This window comes from Gymnoscopelus microlampas (genome assembly GCF_963454915.1).
Source record: "Gymnoscopelus microlampas genome assembly, chromosome: 21".
Classification (NCBI taxonomy): Eukaryota; Metazoa; Chordata; class Actinopteri; order Myctophiformes; family Myctophidae; genus Gymnoscopelus; species Gymnoscopelus microlampas.
This window is the reverse complement of record NC_139958.1, coordinates 4,895,131-4,919,213: the sequence shown is the minus strand read 5'-3', so window position 1 is coordinate 4,919,213 and position 24,083 is coordinate 4,895,131. Positions and strand designations below refer to the sequence as shown.

At 41.8% G+C, this 24,083-nt stretch overlaps 1 protein-coding gene across 1 annotated transcript; it reads left to right on the top strand.

The window, feature by feature from the left end:
- Positions 1 to 5,678: 5,678 nt before the first annotated feature.
- LOC311036975 (creatine kinase U-type, mitochondrial-like) lies at positions 5,679 to 21,873 on the top strand. The gene is made up of 10 exons (XM_084045984.1): positions 5,679 to 5,767; positions 10,780 to 10,967; positions 12,500 to 12,698; positions 14,430 to 14,525; positions 15,192 to 15,413; positions 18,080 to 18,165; positions 19,010 to 19,133; positions 20,216 to 20,350; positions 20,998 to 21,123; positions 21,527 to 21,873. Exons 2-10 carry the CDS (start codon positions 10,819 to 10,821, stop codon positions 21,641 to 21,643), a joined length of 1,254 nt encoding a protein of 417 aa, XP_083902110.1. The 5' UTR covers positions 5,679 to 5,767; positions 10,780 to 10,818; the 3' UTR covers positions 21,644 to 21,873.
- The last annotated feature ends 2,210 nt before the right edge of the window (positions 21,874 to 24,083 follow it).

The following is a 24,083-nucleotide window of genomic DNA, read 5'->3' as shown; positions in this document are numbered from 1 at the left end:
TAGTTTTAAACTAGAAAAAGTGCTCCTCGGAGCACAGGTCTCCGCCAGGTCAGGTAGGCTATTGTGGCCTCCTGGTGGCGCTATAATAGGCCAACGTGAAAAGGGTGCCATTTCTTCTTAGGCCTTGCACGACAATCGGACACTGACTGCATTCATGATTTGAGAAATCTTGTTAAAAACATGTGTTTCGCTAAATTAGACCTGTTGGTGGCGCTATATCAGGCCAATGTTAAAAGGTTGGCATTTGTTCCTCAACATAGTGTGAATGTGCGTGCAAAGTTTGAGCGCAATTGGACGGTGCGTTCATGATTTGCAGAATTTTGTTCAAAACAAGCCAATAATGAAAACTTTAGATGTCAATCTTAGCCAATCAGTATGGAATATGAAAAATCAAACACATCCGTCATGATCACATGACTATAGAGATCATGTGTACCGATTTGCGTGAAATTTGGATAAAATTGGAAGGAGTAGTATAAAAAAATGTGTTTTACACAAGTCGGCCTCCTGGTGGCGCTATAAAAGGCAGATGTGAAAAATGCAGGTCAAAGGTTTTCCTTGACCTATAGGGAGTGTGCATACAAAGTTTTACACAGATCGGTGCAATTATAGGTAAAAACATGAATCGGCCTGTTATAGCGCCACCATGAGGCTGATTTGAAAATTTTCAAATGTTCCTCGGCCTAATGGGAATGTGCGTGCAAAATTTCAAGGAAATTGCATGCTGTGTTCATGATTTGAGGCATTTTGTTCAAAACGGTGCACTCCTGCAAACTTTGGAAGGCATTTTTAGCCAATCAGGATGGAATATGAGAAATCTGAAAGACCCGTTTCATTTAATGACTATAGAGACACTGTGTACCGATTTGTGGGATTTTTGGACAAAATCTGTAGGAGTACTGTCAAAAAATGTGTTTTGCACAAATCGGCCTCCTGGTGGCGCTATAACAGGCCCCTGTGAAAAATTTGGGGCAGAGGTTCTGCTCTGGTATCCAGGGACTGTGTGTGCACAGTTTGGCTGCGAGCAAGCCAACAGTGCCGGAGATTAGCTGTACACAGACAGATCGAATGACGGACGGACACACGGACGGACGGACGGACGGACAGGGGGTAAAACATACTCTCTCGCCATGCCTTTCGGCCTGGCGGAGACAAAAATAGAGGACATGAAATAATGACCATAAGAAATGAGCAGTACAGAATTTGGAAATAGGATTTTTTAAATGAATACTATGACAATCCCCAATCTAAAACCAAATTAAAACGAATTAAATATATAGCCTATACATTCAAAGAAGATTACATTTTCATGTTTTTTCTAAAATAGCAGATCTACAAGCTTGTATATCCACTATTTTTGAATAGCAAAGTATAAAATAATGGTTAAAGTGGTTAAAATGTAAAATGACAGATGCTTTCAGTGTGTGAGGGAGCAGGGCTGGAGGGCTTCGGGAGGACATTAGAGTTGAACCATTGTCCTCTCCTGATCGCCTCTTTGAGATGACATCCATCCATCCATAGATCTGTCACAATCATTACATAATCACCTAATCACAGTTATTTGACATAATCACAGTTATTTTCTTATGATCATCATAATCCTTTCACATGTTGAAACATGTTCATACAGTTTCATACATTTTCCAAAAATGGCAGAGATAGCTGATCTACAAGCTTACAACACGTCCCTTTGTGTTTGTGACGCGTTGTATTAAATATGTCAGTCATGTATTTGTATATGTAAGTTATTCATCATCATCTGTGAGTGTGAATTAATTATTACGAAGCCTAAAAGGCCAAACAGAAATTACATTTGTATTCATACTGAACGTGTCAATGTTCAAACCTAAACACAATTTAATCGTTAATCACAATTATTTTGATGACAATTAATCGTCAACTTAAATATTGTAATGGTGACAGCCCTTTAGATCGATTGATAGATAAAGACACACATTAGCTATGCTGGCTCTTGTGAAGATAGTGTATAATGTCTTCATGATATGAGACTGTGTTGTATTTTTTGTTTTATGTTGTAAATACTAGACCTACTGATGTTGTAAATACTAGACCGTTGCCCCGGTTGATACCTGCTTTAATGCTTAAGTATAAGGCATAAGTATATTATATACTGTAACTACGTCCATCCATATATATATACACAAATCAGTCAGCTTCATATATAGAGATTCCTTCCAAATATGAAGCTGACTGATTTGTTTGCTGATGCCATGACGACACATTGAGGTTAGACAACACACTCCATATTTGGGCGTATATGGGTGGGCGTAGTTATATGTTATGGCTGAGTCATGGTGACGTCAAATCAATTGGCTCATTTGGACCACAGACAGAGCCTGGCCAGAGCCTTTTCTGGCGGCTCTGGACAACCTATCCGACCGACTCGACACCGGGCACAGCACTCTCTTGGATCATCTGTAACGTGCGTTGCAAATTTTAAGTAGTTTGGTGGAACGATTCTCGAGATACGTGGATTACAGACACACATACGTACATATGTACAGAGATTCCTGGCATTTATTGTAAGCCCTGATGTGTTGTGTTTGTAAATACTATTAGCAGTTTAGTTTAATTTCTTCTTGTTGGAATTTATTTGACAGTGTTGCTATTTCCATGATGTATTCCTTACTGTACAGTGAATATATTACAAGTTATTATTTGTACCAATATTAGTAGGCTATTATATGTACCTTTTTACACATTTTTCCATTTTGATTAAAATCTTATATCTACATTAAAATGTAGTCGTGTTCATGTTTTTATAATAAACATGTTAAACTTTGTAGATCGTCTGTTTTCACTGTACTTTTTGTTAAAGAAAGAAAACTGAATTTACATGGAAAACAGTGAATTTACCCCCTAAAATGGAAAATGAATGCCCTACCATTAGAAAGAGTTGCACAAAAGTAGTGAAAATAGCCGATCTACAAATTGAAGTTAAATATTGGTTAAATATTTATAAAACCAACAGACAGATTTAAACACTTTAACTTTCAAAATATATTTTGTATTGCAAAAATACAAGCCCACAACGATGCAACATGTGAGCTTGTAGATCAGCTATTTTCACTTGTTTTATTCTATACCTATGAATGATGCCTTGACTGTGAGAGAACGATAGAACCGGAAATGACGTCATCCCCAAATAAATGACCCCGTCCACTCCTACAGTATGTTATGAGATTTAGAAAAACACATCTAGCTCAGATTTCTTCTCCCAGACTGCGTTTTTTAGTGAAAACGAGCCGCATTCAACTGCCGATAACATAGAAGAGATCCAGAAGGGTGGATAGAAACGTTGTGGCTTCCGTGGGTCTCTGTGGATCGTCAAAATAAGGTAAATATGATGGCAGAGGCGGATGAATTAATGAATACCTGGCAGTGAATGTGTTAAAGGACAACAAAACATGACAAATTGAGGTTCCCTTCTTTAATATTTCAACAGGAAATTTCACAAAAAAAACAAAAACAGATCATGGGGGGACCCTTTAAAAAAGCAGCAAAATATGTGAAAATTGTGAGTATTGTTAAAAACATATTCCTTTAAAAATGTTAATGTTTTAATGGGTGAAATTCACCCAAAGACCTGCCTGTAGAAAAAAAAATCACACCCAGTGTGAAGTGGGCGGTGTGTGGTCATCACAACATGACTCACTTTAAAAAAAAGGATAAATGGCTTTTCATAAAAAAGTCCATACTGCTATTCATAGGGCTGCACATGTGTCATGTGTTTCGCTAGCCAATCACAGTCCTGAATTTGCAAAGTCAGCCAATCACATTACAGTTAGTGGTGATGACACTAGCTGTAATGTGATTGGCTGATATGAAAAAAGTATCGATTTGCATTAACAATGGAAGGGTTAGGGGGTACACACATTTTTTGGTCGGTGTCCAAAACTCACTTATAGGGGGCGGCTACACCGTCACAACACATTGTCCAAATAATTGTCAAATAATGTGAAAATAGACGATTTACAAGCTCACAATGCCTCGCTGGACGAGGCTTCATGAGCTTGTAGATCTGCTATTTTCACAATATATCTGTGGAACCGAGTCAAACAAAATTGAATGCCTCAACTCTTACAATTCCAAGTGCTTGTCAGGGTGGGGGGTCCCCAGTTCAAATATGATTAATTTAGGGGGTCCCCAGTTCAAATATGATTAATTTAGGGGGTCCCCAGTTCAAATATGATTATATAGGGGCTCCCCAGTTCAAATATGATTATTTAGGGGGTCCCCAGTTCAAATATGATTATATAGGGGGGTCATGGCCTGAAAAGGTTGAGAACCACTGATAGTAGCGGCATGAGTTATGACATCTACAACAAATGGCTCGTGTACTTAAGAGTGCACTGCCACGCCTCTTTTGCACACAGGGCTTGCTAACGCACGCCGAAAATAGCTGATCTACAAGCTCACAATGCCTTGCGGATTCAACACATTGTGAGTGTCAGATCCGAGGTAGGTCTATATAAGGTTTCTCACTCACCGTCCAACCAATCAACTTCCAAATTGTGTGTGTTTTGCAGAGGACCCAAAGGGTGTGATGATGTGCCAAGTGGGACGACGGTCTGTTTCCCTTTTATGCCCATATATGGATATCCCTGATGTCGTCAAGATGACTTCATAGTACTGAAGTTATAGACGTGGCCTTTGATAATAAGTAAGTACTATGATAGCATAGGTACTGCACAAAATACTCTGACAATGAGAACAACAGGTATTGCGTAACCGGAGGGACATGCATTCCCAATGGACATCAACCTAGTCAGTTCAAGGATGATGTGGAATTCCTTTGGCAAGATGAATATTCACCACCAATATCAGTATGGTAGAATAAATCAATGTTTATGCTTAAAGGGATTCAAATCTACAATTTGGAAAAAAGATTCCAATCTGGATATAGGCCAAATATCTGATTTGAGGCTGCCAGTGTGAACGTAGCCGGCATGTGCTATAATGGGGAACATTGGCTGGCTTTGTAAGGGTCTGGGCTCCTCTTTATTCATTTAGACTGTTAATGTGTTGTAATAGACTACTGTGTGTGTGTGTGTGTGTGTGTGTGTGTGTGTGTGTGTGTGTGTGTGTGTGTGTGTGTGTGTGTGTGTGTGTGTGTGTGTGTGTGTGTGTGTGTGTGTGTGTGTGTGTGTGTGTGTGTGTGTGTGTGTGTGTGTGTGTGTGTGTCTAGGTCAGTGGTGGAAAGTAACTACTGTAAGTACATTTACTCAAGTACTGTACTTAAGAACAATTCTGAGGTATTTTTGCTTTACTATAGTATGCAACGCATTGTGAGCTTATAGATCTGCTATTTTCAAATGATTTGTATACATTTGAAAACTTAAGATGGGACATTCTGCATAACGAGTACTTTTACTTTTGGTACTTTAAGTCCATTTTGATGCCAATACTTTTGTACTTTCACTCAAGTAACATTTTGAACACAGGCCTTTTACTTGTAACAGAGTATTTCTACATTGCGGCATTGATACTTTTACTTAAGTAGAAAGTAGTGAGTACTTTTTTCCCATCACTGGTGTGGAGGTCAAACAGGACAGTGACATGGGATTGGCCTCTCAGTGGTCACATGGGTCTGCAGGAGCTGGCCCTTCATTGGTTTATGACTGAGATTCTTGATTGGCCCAAGGTGTAATCTGCCTGGTGGTAATCCCCTGGTAAAGTCTGGAGCACCGGATGAGAACACTTCATCCACTCTTCCTATCGAGGAGGGATTGCAGCTTTCCAACAGGTAGGCTACTGTACAGTAATTCTCTCTCTCTCTCTCTCTCTCTCTCTCTCTCTCTCTCTCTCTCTCTCTCTCTCTCTCTCTCTCTCTCTCTCTCTCTCTCTCTCTCTCTCTCTCTCTCTCTCTGTATTGGCATCAAAATGTACTTAAAGTACCAAAAGTAAAAGTACTAAAATGTTTAAGAATAGCAGATCTACAAGCTCACAATGCGCGCGTTGTGAGCTTGTAGATCGGCTATTTTCAAATAGGTATAAAATAGGGATAAAAGTGGTTAATGTATGTTTCATAATATCATAATTTATATCTGAAAAGTAACTAACTATAGTTTTCAAATAATTGTAGTGGAGTAAAAGTACAATATTTGCCTCTGAGATGTATAGTGGAGTAGGCCTAGAAGTAAAAGTATTGGAAATTGGAAATACTCAAGTAAAGTACAAACACCTCAGAATTGTACTTAAGTACACTACTTAAGTAAATGTACTTAGTTACTTCACACCACCGATTGATACATACAGTACACCTTTGGCTTTGAGGTACTGCATGCACGCATCTGATGTGATTCATATGAACAGTAAAGTAGTGCTGATTTGTCTGATCGATCACTTCTAAAGCCTGATTTATATTGAGTCGCAGGACGGCTTCGCGCCAGAAATAGCAGCAGACGTATGCATCATCACCTATAGGCTACCTCTGCTATTTCTGGCACAGTTGAGCGGCGTATAAATTGGGCGTAACGTGCTGCTGATCATAGGATTGATTTGACTTTCTCTGAGTTCAGAACCTCTCGCAATGCCAGGGGTAGAAATCTTATAGACGCAAGTAAGCGACAGACTGAATGAGTCAGTTCACATTGAATAATTAGTTATTCCTAGTGTCAATGTCAATGAAAACCAGAGTTGTTTATGTTCATGACTTGTTTTAGACGCTGTAGATGGCAAATATAAGATGACCTTTGATCAAACTTGATTGGGCAGTGTCTGAATTTCAGACAAATATTCAAGGAACCAACTGTTCAATAGGTTTAGGGTATAAGGACAAAGATACAATTGCAGTGTGTAAAAGTCCTCCTTCCAGTGTGTAAAAGGCATTATTTTGATTTTTTCAGTACTATACAGTATATGTTTCAGCTTCTTTTTTGCCTAATAAGCTGTCTGCATTTAGCACCTAGCTAACCCCCACCACCCCCCCACAGCTCTGTAAGCAGTTATAGTGAAAAGGATTAGCTCTTAATTACTATAACGAGGTCTAATGTACAATAGTGTGCTTGCACCTATTCCATACCCCCTCAATAGTAAGGATCAGTGAATCGGACAGGAGAAGGTAGGTGTGTGTGTGTGTGTGTGTGTGTGTGTGTGTGTGTGTGTGTGTGTGTGTGTGTGTGTGTGTGTGTGTGTGTGTGTGTGTGTGTGTGTGTGTGTGTGTGTGTGTGTGTGTGTGTGTGTGTGTGTGTGTGTGTGGGGGCGGGGGGGGGGGGCAGGTCCAGGTCGGCGCAGAAGGTGGAAGCTTTTTGTAATCCCAGCCATAAGACCATCTAATCCGCGGTGTCGCTTAACAGCGGGAGACCTCGGAGACCAGAGCACGTGCGGTCGTGCCATATGGCCACGAATGTCACGCCGGTCCTCTTTTCTCCCATCAGTCGATGGGATGTACTTAAAGTATACCAAAAGTAAAAGTACTAAAATGTTTGAAAATAGCAGATCTACAAGCTCTGCGACGCGTTGTAAGCTTGTAGATCGGCTATTTTAAAATCGCCTATAGGTATAAAATATGGCTAAACTGTAAATGTAATAATGTATATCTGGAAAGTAACTAGTTACTAAAGTACAGTATTTGCCTCTGAGATGTAGTGGAGTAGAAGTAAAAGTACTGAAAATGGGAAATACTCCAGTAAAGTAAAAATTCCTCATTAGGTGTTAGTTTCACGGACCCCCAGTTTGATATGTATTACATCACGGACCCCCCATTTTGATACAATGTTCTATCTCTGGGACGGCAATCTATAAAAAACCCTAACTCCGAGAGTGTACAAAATGGAACCAAATGGACCCATACGGGTCCATTTGGTTCCATTTTGTACACTCTCAGAGTTACAGTACCGCCCCGCAAGCTCTTCGAGGACCCCTGGGGGTCCCCGGACCCCTAGTTTGAGGACCACTGCTATAGTATACACATTTGTTTTTCTAGATGGTTCATCATCGGCCCCTTTTCCATCATGTGGTCTGTGGTCGCTACGTGCGTTCTGTCTATCATTCAAGTTGCCCTTCCCCTATTTTTAGTTTGTCTCTCTGTGTTTTTGGCCGGAGAGGGTCTGACCGGTCCAGAATGTTTGTGTGTGGGGGGGGGGGGGGGGGGGACACATGACCAGACATAATTTGGCACAGCATCTTGGCAGTGGACCCGTCCAACAGCGTTCTATAAATAATACCAACACGTACCGTATGACAGACAGACACTACTAAGACCGGACGGGATCATAACTAAGTTGTTAAAGGTTGTTGTATTGGATTTAACTGCAGTGCATAAGAGCAGGTATAGAGATCTAGTCAGTTCTCCCGTAAAGGGCTAGTTCACCCCCAAAATGACTTTTTTCTATTGATTATTCACCCCATGGAGACTTAAATTCATGGATATTTTTTTGTTTTTCGTCGCATTCCTAAGTCGATAATTTGATGACCGACAGTGGTTCCGGTAGGAGACACAAAGACTGTCCTTTGTGTCTCCTACCGGAACCGCTGCCTACCGCTGGTCATCACATTATTGGCTTAGGAGTGTGACAAAAACAAAAAAATGAATTCAAGTCTCCATGGGGTGACTAATCGATAGGAAATTTTTTTTTTGGGGGTGAACTATCCCTTTAAAAAATGTTGTTTAATGTTGGATTGTAAGTAAACCAGACAAAATGACAGACAGACAGCCTTGGATAACCCTGTGTGTGTGTGTGTGTGTGTGTGTGTGTGTGTGTGTGTGTGTGTGTGTGTGTGTGTGTGTGTGTGTGTGTGTGTGTGTGTGTGTGTGTGTGTGTGTGTGTGTGTGTGTGTGTGTGTGTGTGTGTGTGTGTGTGTGTGTGTGTGTGTTTGTCAGTGCTGAGCAAGGTGAACAGGAGTAGACTTCACTTCTCCTCTATGTTAAGCAGGAGGCGTGGCCAGACTTCTTTGACTGGGTGTGGGGGGGGGGGGGTGGCTCAAGTGGGGCACTAGCTGACTTATGTAAGGCTGGCATGAAGTTGAACCACTTAAACCCTCTAGTATAGTCTTAAGGAAACGGAAAGCGGTGTGACGCGTTGTGAGCTTGTAGACGGACCTGCTATTTCCGATGAACGTCTGCCTATTAAGACACGGTTTAAGAGTTCAAAGGTTCCTCAAAGAACTATGACGAAAAAAGGTTCTCTAGAACTAGATGAGGAACATGAAGAACCATTCACTAGATCACAACGGTTCTTTAGTAGTTGATGGTTCTTTGTGGAACCATTATAGCCTCATAAAGCGTTGGTTCTAAAAGTGGGGTCCGGGGACCCCCAGGGGTCCTTGAGGGAGTTCCAGGGGGTCCCCAGCTAAATGATAGATTAGGCACCAAATGGACCCTTATGGGTCTGTAACTCTGAGAGCGTACCAAATGGACCCTAACGGGTCCATTTGGTTCCATTTGTACACTCTCTGAGTTAAATTGACATCGATTTTACAATATAAATTGGGTCCAAGAGATAGAAATGCCATTAAATGGGGGTCCGTAGCCCTAATGCATGTCAAACTGGGGTTCCTTGAGATTAAAATGGTTGAGAATCACTGCTAGAGCCGTAAAAAAAATCTTCTCTTATGGGGGTCCCTGGCATATCTTTTCAAATGGGGGTCTGCAGGCAAATAAGTGTCAATTTGGGGGGTCCTTGACATGAAAAAGTTTGAGAACCACCGTCATAAAGAACCATTTAAGAACCATTATTTTTCTGTGTGTAGGATCACTACTGGTTGACTAGTGAAAGGTCTCACATTCCCAACCAGGCCGTCTCTGGTGTGATTCCTGGCCGGGTAGGATATCAATTATCAACGTTATGGATTGCAGCTTTAAAGACACAGTTCCGTGAAACTATAGCCACTCTCCTGTATGCTATCCACTTCAATCCCAGCATCCAGCCATATTCTGGGGGAAACGTATGCAGAAAATAGCAGATCTACAAGCTCACGACACTTGTAGATCGGCTATTTTCAGCGAAGATATGTACTGTAGTGTAGAGTGAAAACAGAAATTCACTAGTAGCCCATAGAGCCCTGAGGGACAACCAAGTACAGGGTTTAAGAGGTTAGAACAGAAAAGCCTCTATCTCCTCTATCCTAGCACACAGTTTAGGAGACTCCGGGCTCTATGGGGAATGGTGAAGAACAAGCCACACAATATGACCTCCTTTTACACTATAGTCCCAACATAGAGCATAAAAAGGTATTGAACAATATTACACTATAATATCCTTCTAAGTTAATTCCTCAGCGGCCTGCTGACAAGATCTTTACACTGTTATTGTATTATGTTTGATTCACCGACACCTGTAAAGTGTAATTTACTTTAGCAGCTCAAGACATCCAGCACCTGTCATTGCTTTACTATCATAAGGTGTGCGTGTGTGTGTGTGTGTGTGTGTGTGTGTGTGTGTGTGTGTGTGTGTGTGTGTGTGTGTGTGTGTGTGTGTGTGTGTGTGTGTGTGTGTGTGTGTGTGTGCGTGTGCGTGTGAGAGAGAGAGCTTTATATGTCCTACATGTGTCCTACTGTACCTTACAGATTATGAACATGATTTCAGAGCATGCCCTTCATGCTAAACATAGCCTACATTCTGTATATTATGTTTTAAAGACATGCATGTCACCTAATAGCAAATCAGTTTTGTTACTGTATATACAGTACTGTACTACAGCTGTGATATTTCTTAGTAATGTTTATAGATTCTTTCTAATCTTACTAAACAGACGATCATCATAATGACCAAAGTGTTTGTTTGTTTGTGTTTCTTCTTCCCCCTTCCTCTTCAGTGATTTCTTACTGACAGACCACTGCACAGAATAGTGAACATGGCGAGCTCTTTCACACGTCTGATCTCCAGCCATCGTACGGCTGCCGTCCTGGCCAGCCTGGGAGCTGGTTCCCTGGCAGGTGGCTTATGGCTGAACGAGAACAGCACTCTGCTCGCTGACACAAAGAAGAAGCTTTATCCTCCTAGGTAAGACCACACAAAACCACCACTTATTCCTATTTACCAGATCTATAAGCCTCACAACGCATCGCATTGTAACTGTGAGCTTTTACATTGTCCAACATTATTAGTATATAAATCATTGCTGGACAGGAATCTAAAAATGTATTTAATTCATTTGATGAAAACAAAGCTGCATGTTTAAAAGGGTCGCCTATGACAGTAAGATATTGCTTGTTTGTACCTAACGGCTCAGTGGCTAACCATGATGCAAGGTTGGGAGGTCAGGGGTTCAATTCCTTGGGCCTATAGTCATACCAAACAGTATAAGAAAGGTACCCGATGTCTCCCTTTGGATTGGGGGTAAGTCTATGTCCAGGAGGTGTACTTGTACATCATGTGACATTCTGGCGTCATGTCCAGGAGGTGAACTTGTTCATCAAGCCGCCTCACGCTACAGAAACAGGAGATAGTCTCTTGACCTCTGGGCCACATGGCTCGGGAAGCGTTGGTTCCCATGAAGGCTGCTTACTTACATTTGTACCTATGTGGAATGTGTCCTCTGTATGTGACACATCCTACTATGAAGGACACAGTGGGCAGCTACTGGACTTAACAGCGCGCAGGGACCAGCCCCCCAAGCACTGGCAGGATATTTCTTTATAATATTTATTTTAAACGCAGGGCAGCGGATAATTTTAAGTGCTGGAAATTCAAATAATATGAGAAAGAACATAGATATTATGTCATAATGTGGCATTCTCATAAACAATAAATATGTTATATAAATTGTGAAAATCAGTGTTTGAACAGATAAATCCGCTCTGCCTCCCAACATTCATAAAACATCGTTTTATAAGGAGAGAGAGAGCAGGAGTTTGTTTCACAGTTAACAGTAGAGAGGCTTCCAGAGCATTGCAGGTATAGCTGGTTTTGAATGCAAGAAATGTACAATGTAGGTACATTTATAGGCCAATATTATAGCAAGTATATTCAACACAGTATATACAACTATAGCTACTTCCTCCCCTCGCGATGTCATGATTGCATATAAATACCTGGAGTTGGCCTATACCTTTAATGATAATTATGTTTCATAAAGTGACACTGAGGCCTTTTGAAGCACCTGTTGAACAAGAAAATGAACATGATCCCTTGAGGTGTTACTTCTGAGTAAGTTATGTAAAGCCCAGAGTCATGAGGTCTCTGGCAAGATCAAACATTCTGCCCTTCACTTCATTTTCCGTCTCTGGTTTCTTTACTGTTACCTTTGACTTAATTTCTCCAAGGACAATCTCCAGACTATCTTATTTGCGGTTTATTACAGTTGATTTATGTACAGTTTTTGTCAATTGCTTAAGCACTTAAGGCCCTATTTGGGCATGTCATTATAGGCATTTTTCAGTGCCTATAGTCAGACGTGATGTGAGCTTGTGAGCATGAGTTTAAGAAGAGACACAAGAGTACTCCATTTACATTTTGGTATGTGTTTAGGCAGAAAATAAAATTTAAAAAGCAAGGCTTCCAACTATTTGTCCATTTTCCTTCTAATCGTCTAGCTCTGACTTCCCTGACCTGAGGAAACATAACAACTGCATGGCCAAGGCTCTGACGCCAGCCATCTACGCCAAACTGAGGGACAAGCTGACCCCCGCCAACTGGACGCTGGACCAGTGCATCCAGACCGGGGTGGACAACCCTGGACACCCCTTCATCAAGACGGTCGGAGCGGTGGCAGGCGATGAGGAGAGTTATGAGGTAAACAACGTTATCTCAGGGACGCGTGATTATGGATCCCACCTACGCTCCAGGATATAGACCCGCCTTACCTGTTCGATTGGCTCCCTGGCAGGCATAGTTTTACTGAGGTTAGGGTTAAGGTTAGGTTTAGGGTTAGTCTTACTGGGGTTAGGTTTAGGGTTAGGGTTAGGCATAGTTTTACTGAGGTTAGGGTTAGCCCTGGTCCAGAGCGTTAGTGAGTTCTCTCTAAATATTTTCTTTTCTGGCCAAAAAGTGTATTAAACAGAGAAGGTGGGGTGCTGAGAGGCTTCCCACCTCCGAGAACAGACTTTCAACAACACAAAACAGCATTTGTTTAGGTGTGAAGCGAAATGATTTTGTTTATTTTCACTACTGTTGGAGCCCTCGCAGGGCAGTGGAATTCCTTGTACAAGCGCAGAGCCCACCCTGACCCTAACCCTAACCCAGCGCCTGGCAGGGCGTTAGAGAGAACGCACTAACGCTCTGGACCAGGGCTATGGTTAGGGTTAAGGTTAGGTTTAGGCATAGTTGCAAAAACGAGAACTGTCAATCACAGCGACTGCTGACCAATTACAGCGGGGTTTGCCTGGAGCTGCGGTGGGATCCATAACGCCACAGGGAGACATTTCTTTTGAAGTGTTTTAGGGCTGCAGCTAGCCTATCCATGATCTGCTTTGCAATTATTCTATCAATAACTTTTGGGCCCACATATAGATATGGCATACTGTATGTATGGCATGCAGCGTAGTAGTAGCTCATCATCCTCATGCTGATGACCAGCCCGGTCACACATGGCTGTGGAATGGTATTCCATTCCTCAACCAGGATGTGTTGCAGGTCAGCCAACATAGTTGTGTTTGTTACTGTGTGGAGGTCTAGCACGTACAACATGACCTGCAGGTCTGGTTGTTACTGTGTGTGGTCGTCTCGCACGTACAACACGACCCAGGTCTGGTTGTTACAGTGGTGGTCTCGCACGTACAACACGACCCAGGTCTGGTTGTTACTGTGGTGGTCTCGCACGTACTGTGGTGGTCTCGCACGTACAACACGACCCAGGTCTGGGCTTTTGGCAGCTCATTCCATTCTCTTTACTCCTGTGCTTTTCAAGTAGTGTGCTTTCCTGAGAGACATGTACATGAGTGCGTTGGGATTGTGTGACAACCACACATTATTATTGCATCTATACAAAAGGTTTTATTCTATTGTATTTGCTCTTTACTTTTGCTCACTCGTTTCCCAATGCAGAGGCAAATTCTACACCCTAAAACAAATATTTTGAACTATGCTTTCAACCTTGCGGGAAGTCGCGGCCCTATTTTGGGGCACGCCATTATACTGTAGGTGAAAATTTTATTCATGAATTTATAAAAAAAATAGCTGACATAGAAGCTCACAATGCATTGCAGAATGATAAATATCTTAGTTAACGGTAACGAGCCTTGTTTTGCCAGTGATGCTGCATGCCCTCACCGAGAATACTGAATGACTGCCTCAGATTTAATCTCTTTATGAATGTGTTCAATCTCAAAAAGGTAGCCTACCTGCTTTATAGACAATTAAACAAACTATATCTGTTGAACTAAGTTGCCGTTTAGATCAAGATGTAGCGCACATGTCCATCTTGGAAAGGGGAATATCTTTAGATGCACAGTTCTAAACTCTTTTTGATTTTCTTTGTCTATTTCTATGTGATTTCTGACCTCTTTGCTGTGCTTCTTCCACCAGGTGTTTGCTGACCTCTTTGACCCCATCATCAAAGACAGACACGGAGGTTATGACCCCGCAACCATGACACACCCCACCGACCTGGACTCGTCCAAGGTTCGTTCATCCATCCATCCATCCATCCATCCATCCATCCATCCATTCATCCATTCATCCATTCATCCACATTTGACCAGTTCGATGCCAGTGTTTCTCAAAGTGGGGTCCGTGGACCCCAAGGGGCCCTTGAGGACGTTCCAGGGGGTCCCCAACACAATCAGTTTAACCACTTTAACCTTATACATCGGCTATTTAAAAAAAAAACATCTTGAAAACGTTTAGAACATTTTGGAATATTTTTTTAACATTTAACACATTCTCCGCCAAGATATTAAACATCGTTTTTTTATCCCCTAGCCAGCGTAATTACCTTATTATACGATCTTTGAAACACAGTGGAAGCCACGTTGTGTACAAAAAAAGAAAAGAGTTAGAAGTGTTCTTCTAAAAATCCTATATTTGGGGCGGACGGATGTCCGTTTTTTTGTAACGACGTCACATCCGTCTACTGCTTCTCTGAGTGACCGAAATTTGCAAATAGAATGCACATCTGCGTCCTTGGCAGGCAATGTGTTAAACAACTCAAATCTTGTACGGTGCAATATATGTTCAGATGGTCAAATACATATACATTTGGGGGTCATTGACATGAAAACGTTTGAGAACAACTGCTGTATTGTACATTCGTCTAATCTAAACACTGTCCATGTTGTTTTTTCCTAGATCAAAAACGGAGTGTTTGAGGACAAGTACGTGTTGTCGTCCCGCGTCCGCACCGGCCGCAGCATCCGCGGCCTCAGCCTGCCGCCCGCCTGCTCCCGCGCAGAGCGCCGCGAGGTGGAGCGAGTGGTGGTGACGGCCCTGAGCGGCCTGAAGGGAGACCTGTCGGGTCAATACTACAGTCTGGAGGGCATGACGGACAAGGAGCAGCAGACACTCATCGATGTGAGTGTGGACTATACTGTTTATATCGTTACTGTTGTCGGGCAGACCAGTTACACTAATTAAACCCGAACGGGAGTGCAACACATGCGGCACTTAAAGACATGCACACACACACACACACACACACACACACACACACACACACACACACACACACACACACACACACACACACACACACACACACACTCAAAGGCACCACTCACTTCACACTGGGTGTGATTTTTATCTATCCATCAGTCACCCCATAGAGACTTGAATTCATGGATATATTTAATTTGATGACCGGCAGCGGTTCCAGTAGGAGACACAAAGAGTCTTGTGTCTCCTACCGGAACCGCTGCATACCGGTCCACAAGTCATCAAATTAAATATCCATGAATTCAATCAAGTTACTACTCCATAACTGCTGGAAAAGAAGCTGTAAGAATCATGACATCACGAGTGGAGGAAGTAGCTAGTTGTACATTCTGTATGAGTCTCCATGGGGTGACTATAATCTATAGAAAAAAATGTTTTTTTTTTAGGTGAACTATCCCTTTAAGGCGGCGGCGCAAGGTAGGGCCCTGCCAGGGGCCAGTTGCACCACCTCATACTAAGTTCAAACTTAGCCTAGTTATAGCTTAAATGGCGTTTAAAAAAGCCATTTAACTCATTTTTTGATTTATTTGGCTATTCAAAAATAGCAGATATACAAGCTCATAGCGCGGCACCGAGTGCCGCACTATGAGCTTGTAGATCTGCTATTTTTAGTTTTTTATGTTAAAATGTGTGCAAATCTTTAAATATATATATATGTATTTTTTAAATATATATTCAAAGATTTGCACTCATTTTCACGATTTAAAAAAAAAATAGCAGATCTGCAAGCTCATAGCTATTTTTGAATAGCCAAAGAAATCAAAAAATGACACAGATACTTTCCCCGGATTGACTGTGTTTAAGCTATAACTAGGCTAAGTTTGAACTATGTGTGAGGTGAGGTGGTGCACCTGGCCCCCTGGTGGATAATGGTGGACATAGCCCTGCTCAGTCCCATTAGCAGTGTGATTTGTACTGAATTGACATTGTTCCCTGTGGTCCGCTCACGCTGCCCCGCACGAAGGAACACTTCCTGTTCGACAAACCCGTGTCTCCTTTACTCACTTCGGCCTTCATGGCCCGGGACTGGCCCGATGCCAGGGGGATCTGGTAAGACTAAAACCCTTTATCCTGGCTGTCATCCTCACAGGAGAAAATCCCTGACCCTTAATCCATTATAAGACCGGGAACGCATCTCTGTCACTTCTTCTTTGGCTGTTCAAAAATAGCCGATCTACAAGCTCATAGCGCGGCACTCGGTGCCGCGCTATGAGCTTGTGGATCTGCTATTTTTGAAAGGGAAAAAAAAAAACGGAATATGTATGCAAATCATTGAATATATATAGGTGGTATATGTTTTAAAGCGAACATTTTTAACTCAAATCTGTGCTTCTGGGGGTCCCTGGAACAACATATTTTGAGATCCGCTGGGTCCGCGGCCAAATACATATCATTTTGGGGGTCCTTGACATGGAAAAATTGGAGCATATCACTGATATACAGTAGCAACATACTGTTAGGATTTAGACAACATATTTAGATATGTATTTGGCCGTGGACCCCCATCTGAAAATATTTTGTTCCAGGGACCCCCCCCCCCTGTAGAAAAGATTTGAGTCAAAAATCTTCTCTTTAAAAATAATATTCATAGATTTGCACACATTTTCAAGACTTTTCAAAAATAGCAGATCTACAAGCTCATAGCGTGGCACTCGGTGCCACGCTATGAGCTTGTATATCTGCTATTTTTGAATAGCCAAAGAAATCTAAGATTACACAGATGCGTTCCCAGATTGAATGGGTTGATACTCATTCATATTAATAGCATAATGCAGTAGTACAGCATATATTTTCCCCTTACAAAAAAAACTATTTCTGTAGCCTCCTCTGGACTATAACCCTTTCCTTCTTCTCCTCACCTACTGTATATCAGTGTTCTTCACCTTCTTTAGAACCATGTCTGTCATGGTGAGACATGTCTAAATACTGATTTATTTGTCAGTACTTAGACGTGTTGGCCGACTGGTCGTCACCATATTATGACCTGGCTGGGAGTGACAATGTGTAGCATTGTACCGCACCTTGTAACAGTTGTTTTGAAAGGCGCTTTATAAATACATGTACCTTTCCTTACCTTACCTAGCATATAGACCAGTGATTCTACAACCTTTTTTAATTTCAAAGACCTCCCAGATAGATATGCATTCGACAACGTACCCCCAGTTTGATTTTACACTGTGAGAGTCCTATTAATTTAACTGTGTGAACACTGGGTGTTAATTTAACTCTGAAAGTGTACAAATGGTTCCATTTGTAAACTCTGAGAGTCCATTTGGTTGTTTCCTAACTATCAATAATTTAGCCAGTACCTAAATTATAAATTATTATACATTATAATGAAATGTATGTTTCATTATACCTGGAACCTCTGGGGGGTCCCCACAGACAGACGCCATGTTGAGGATCACTGGCATAGACAGCTCATCCTTGTATATTTACCATTAATGTTTCTTCTTCCTGTTTGTGTTTGTGTTTTTCCACTTCTCTCCGTCCCCCACCTTTCCCCCGTCCCCTACAACCTGTAGGACCACTTCTTGTTTGACAAGCCTGTGTCTCCTTTGTTGACCTGTGCCTTTATGGCCAGAGACTGGCCTGACGCCAGGGGCATCTGGTAGGGTCTGCCTGGCTCTCCCTGCATGTCTAACTGTGTAACGCATTAAGACTTTGAGTTAGCTTATAGAGTCTAAGCCTTAGAACATGGCAGGTGCTGCTGGGTATTTGCTGTTGCATGGGGTTGATGCCGGCCGATAATCACGTACTAATCACGCAATTAATGCGTTAATAGATTAACTTTGCTGTTAATGAGGAACCGGCCTGCACGGTGAACAAAATCGTAGTCCTGCTGGGGTTTTCCAACAGTGTGGGGAGGGAGTTGGCTGAGAACACGGCAGGTGCTGCTGGCTGTATAGGCCTTGTTCATACACAGGCATTCTACAGCATACGAACTAACTGTCAGTGGTTGTTTTCCGCTCTGCGTTTTGGTTCCTTTGTGGCCCGATAAACTTGCCAAGTTTGACACGTTGAGTTCTGTCAGCAGAAAGGCTAGTCTCTGTGACAGTTCCGTGCACGGTGGCATGTATATCTCATGCTAAATTGGTCAGATTCCGTATCCAGGCTTATCACCCTTTCGGGCCTTTGATAAAGACGCTTCCTCCAGTGAAAATAAATGCTGCTTATGGGATAAAATCAGAGTTTGTGGACGCTTATCATATCTTAAGTATTAACTGTGCTTGCCTGCCTCTGCTTGTGTCCTTGTATCCAAGTTGGTGCTAAAATGCAAGTGAACAGTGTATCTGTTTTGATGGTGGCTAATTATGTAATTGCACCTGCCTGCTCAGAAAGACAGCATGGACTGAGACCAAAAGCATTACACTATTTTATATGTTTTATTATGTTTTTAATTGTTAGAACAACAGGGTTGATGTGGTTCATTGACATCACTGTTTCTCCTCCAGGCACAACAATGAGAAGAACTTCCTCATCTGGATCAATGAGGAGGATCACACCAGAGTCATCTCCATGGAGAAGGGAGGCAACATGAAGAGTGTGTTCGACAGGTTCTGTACAGGACTCAAACAGGTACTTTATTACACATCACATCACATCTACTGTGGTGGAGAAAGTACTCAGATATTTTATTGAAGTGAAAGTAGCAATACCACAATATAAAAATACTCTGTTACACGTAAAAGGCCTGTGTTCAAAATGTTACTTGAGTAAAAGTACAAAAGTATTGGCTAAAGGGTTTGCCCGCTGGCCTAGCGGTCCAGGCGCATACCACATATGCTGGATGTGGGGCGGCAGTGGCTCAGGGGTAGAGTGAACTGGAAACCGCAAGGTTCCCAGTTCGATCCCGGGCTGCAGCGCTCCCCTAGAGTTAGTGTAGAAGTGTCCTTGAGCAAGACGCTGAACCCCTGATTGCTCCCGATGAGCAGGTTGGTGCCTTGCATGGTTTCCTCCGCCATCGGTGTGTGTGTGAATGGGTTAATGGCACAATCAATGTAAAGTGCTTTGGATAAAAGCGCTATGTAAATGCACCATTTATAATCCAGCTTGACAGCGTGTGGCGGGTTCGATTCCCGATCCCGACGACCTTTGCTGTGTGTCACCCCCCCATCTCTCTCCCCATTTCCTGTCAGCCTACTTTCCTATCAATAAAGGCCCAAAAGAATATAGATATATATACTTAAAGTACCAAAAGTAAAAGTACTAAAATGTTTCAAAATAGCAGATCTACAAGCTCACAACGCGTCGCGATGCGACGCGTTGTGAGCTTGTAGATCGGCTATTTTCAAATAGCCTATGTATAAAACAGGGCTAAAGTGGTTAATGTATGTGTTCTAATATAATCATTTATATTATGCAAAGTAACTAGTAACTAAAGTTTTCATATAATTGTAGTGGAGTAAAAGTACAATTTGTCTCTGAGATGTAGTGGAGTAGAAGTAAAAGTACAGAAAATTAGAAATACTCCAGTAAAGTAAAAAATACCTCAAAATTGTACTTAAGTACAGTAAATGTACCTAGTTACTTTACACCACTGCCGATCTACTGTCTCAATCATTGACATGGTGATGATAGCCAGAGGGGAGAGAGAGAGCATGGAACAGGGAATGCAGCATGTCTTGTCATGTCGTGTCATGTGGTTTACCGTCCACTAGGTGGAGCACCTGATCCAGGAGCGAGGCTGGGAGTTCATGTGGAATGAGCGCCTGGGCTACGTCCTGACCTGTCCCTCCAACCTGGGCACCGGCCTGAGGGCCGGCGTGCACGTGAAACTGCCCAACCTCAGCAAGGTAAGAGAAGAGAAGCATTCAACCTCCAAGGCAACCTGTGCACGTATATATATACACGTCTAAAATCTAATTGATTTGCATTATTTGACATGATTGACCTTTGACCAGTGTTCATTTTGTCGACTAAGACTAAGACTAAGGTTTTTGATATTTAGTTGACCCCCTAGCTGCGAGAGAGATGAAGCAGGGACCCCGTACTCTATATTGTATAAAATTGTGTTTCAGATTAAAGTTTTTTTTTTTACTTAGTCTGCTCTTTTTTTTACCTCTACACCTATAGCCTCTTTGCCAAAAATAGCCGATCTACAAGCTCTCAACGCCTCGCCAGGGCGAGGCGTTGAGAGCTTGTAGATCTGCTATTTTTGGCAAATGTTCCCCTCAGAAAAGGAATTCTATAGGGTTGTGTTTAATGTAAGAAAAAGCAAAATCCTATCACACAAAGATTTGGCGGACCCCCTATAGTAGCTCTGAGGACCCCCTAGGGGTCCCGGACCCCCTGTTGAAGACCCCTGGACTAGACTAAGACTAAACATTTTCAGAAGACTAAAGTAGGACTAAAACTAAATAAAAGGTGTGTTATTCAAAAGTAAGTAAGACTAAATTTAAAATTTGCTGTCAAAATTAACACTGCCTTTGACCCCGTATAGGACGCACGCTTCTCCAAGATCCTGGACAACCTGCGGCTGCAGAAGAGAGGCACGGGCGGAGTCGACACCGCCGCCACCGGAGACACGTTTGACATCTCCAACAACGACCGTCTGGGCAAATCAGAGGCAGGTTTACGTCGTTGAGGTTTTGCCTTAAATACCGTACATTGGTCTGGATTTGTATATAGGTTAACAGTGTCTTAATAAATAAAGGGGAGGAGGGCGCACGCCAGTATTGGCGAGGTGCTGGTGACCTTGGTAAATAAGTTTAAAAGTAAAGAAAAGGCCGAACACTCGTAGCCACGATGCAGGATTTATTTTGAATGAACAACCGACGTTTCGACCTAGCGAGGTCTTCTTCAGGGAATGGCTGTAATAGTGTAACAGTGTCTTAATGAAATAAACCTTGATAGCTACTGTCATCAATCACATCACATAATATCACAATTTCAAATGCACCGATGTCTAATTTATCATCGTGTGTGTGTGTGTGTGTGTGTGTGTGTGTGTGTGTGTGTGTGTACTGTAGGTGGAGCTGGTTCAGCTGTTGGTTGACGGAGTCCACTACTTGATTGAATGCGAAAAGAAGCTGGAAAAGGGGAAGGACATCACGGTTCCCGCCCCCATTCAGCTGTTCAAGAAATAAAGCCACCAGGAGGGAAGCTCTGTCCTCACTTCACATCATAATATCTCAAACTGAGTTTGAAATGATAGTCTGAGTTTGAAAAAAATAATAGTCACATTTTGAATGTCTGTTAAATGAGTCCACTGTTGGATGATTAGTCTGATCCATAGCCATGATCTGTGGTTATGCACAACTTCTACCTCAAGATAAGGTCTTAACCATAGATCTCACTTCAATAAAAACACCACTATACAATAATTTGTTTGCTGTCTTCTGGTGCTTTTTTTCTCTGTCATTATTTTCTTGGCACACTTTCACTTTTCTCCACAAATGTAACAGTGTAATATAATAATAATAATAATAATAATAATAATGAATAATCTTTATTTGTATAGCACCTTTCGTGACATGAAATGCAGCTCAAAGTGCTTTACAGAGCAAGAATACAATTACAGAAAAAGTACAACTAATTTAACAATAAAGCAAAAAATGAAAAGCATAAAACAAGATTAAAATAATAGCAGCAATAATAGACATGAATAACAACACAGAGATTTAAAAATCAACCAAAAGCAAGAGTGAAGAAATGGGTCTAAACCTAACCTTATTCCTAAACGTAACATCAGTAAAACTATGCCTAATCCTAAACGTATATATATCCTTATCCTCAGTAAAACAAATACAAGAACCGCTGGTCCGCGAAAACAAATGGGGGTAGTGTGCTTTGGGGCGAGACTTTCGGTTACCCCAGTCAGCCAACGTTGCTGCAGCCAGCTGTGTTCCGTGAGCAGAAATAAGGGAGCAGAAATAAGACTTCCGGTTGACGATCTCTTCAGAATAAGAGTACCCTCTAGAGTAAAAAGAAACCATTGAAAATCATTGAAAAACGGTTCATTTGTACATTAAAACTATAAATTAAGCATTTAAACGAAGCTATATAACACATATTATGTTTCTGTGTGACAAAAACGTTTTTTTAAACATTAAAACATTATCTAAATGGATAAATGCTGTTCAAAGGACTGCATAGCCTATACAAATTGGACACTGGACCGGAGACGGCTGCCGATGCCAGCACTTGTGACATACACACGCGTTCGGGGAGACCCCCTCTACACTGCCACACTCTCCGCTAAGCGGGAGAGGTGTAAAAAAAAGTGTGGCGGACCGTCCAGTGAGGTCAGAGGTCAGAAAAGTGCCCTTTTCTGCCATTTTCAGACAATAGTGGACACTGGACCGGAGACGGCTGCCAATGCCAGCACTTGTGACATACACACGCGTTCGGGGAGACCCCCTCTACAACGCCACACTCTCCGCTAAGCCAGACAGGTGTATTTGGAAAAGTGGCGGGCCGTCCAGTGAGGTCAGGGGCCAGAAAACGGTCCATTTTCAGAGCATAGACTTCACAAATTGGGCGCTGGACACGAGACAGCTATTTGCCGTGGCACTTACTATTACTTACTTACAATTATAACAATCTGTTCTTGCTTACAATTGACCACTGATCATTCAGGCTACAGTCACAATTTAACACAAAAAATTGTAGATTAATATCACAGACTGAGGTTACCTGTTGTTGTCATGTCACTGTGACGCAGTGTTCATTTTTATTTAGTTTTAGTCATAGTCTTTTGAATAACATTTAATATCGTTTTAGTCATATTTTATTCACCTTAAATGTTTGTTTTAGTGTAGTTTCAGTCGACTAAATATAATACGATTTTAGTCGACTAAATCTACAGTTGATTTTGTCGTCAAAAAAATATTTTGGCGGGCCTTGATGGCGTCGTAATCGTAATGCTACATTTTACACTTGGTTGCATGCTGAAATTAGCCAATCTACTGCTGTGACTTCACGTATCAAATTAAATAAAATACCTTTTAAAAAGTTCTATTGATGTCACCTCCTTATGACTCCATAATAAATCAAACCTAGCCTACTCATTGGCTTTTTGGAACAGGATGCAAGTCCCAGGAAGTGCCACAGAATATCATCAGGAAGTTTTAAAGCATCTTCTGTGTATACAGTACTGTTGCGTTGACCAGTTATTGATAGATATGTGTAGATACTCCCACAAAACAGACATGGCTATGGACAAGTCTTGCTTCTATTTCAGTTTCCCAGTTTGACATCAGTATAAAATTTCAATACCATTAATAAAGGCACACACCAACATCTTCGTTCCTGAGATATGACTGATGTAACATTGACTGTGACTATGTTTGTGACCTTGAGCCATTTTATAGGGCAGCCTAGAGATCATTTCTACCAAGTTCCATGAAAATCTGCAACTCTCTTCTATCAGGTAATGGATGTGGAGCCATTTCAAAATGTGTGACATTTTCAAAGAGAACTCTGGAACTAATCTGAACAAGAATCAAGAGGGATTTATTTGTCACTTACTCAATACAGGTACAAGCAGTGAAATGTTGGGAGCTGTTTCTACAGAGACTGTGCTAA

Coding starts and splice junctions, on each gene's coding strand:
- LOC311036975 (XM_084045984.1), top strand. CDS start 10,819: ATGGCGAGCTCTTTCACACGTCTGATCTCCAGCCATCGTACGGCTGCC. Junction 12,699..14,429: donor GCGATGAGGAGAGTTATGAG/GTAAACAACGTT, acceptor TTCTTCCACCAG/GTGTTTGCTGACCTCTTTGA. Junction 20,351..20,997: donor AACTGCCCAACCTCAGCAAG/GTAAGAGAAGAG, acceptor GACCCCGTATAG/GACGCACGCTTCTCCAAGAT.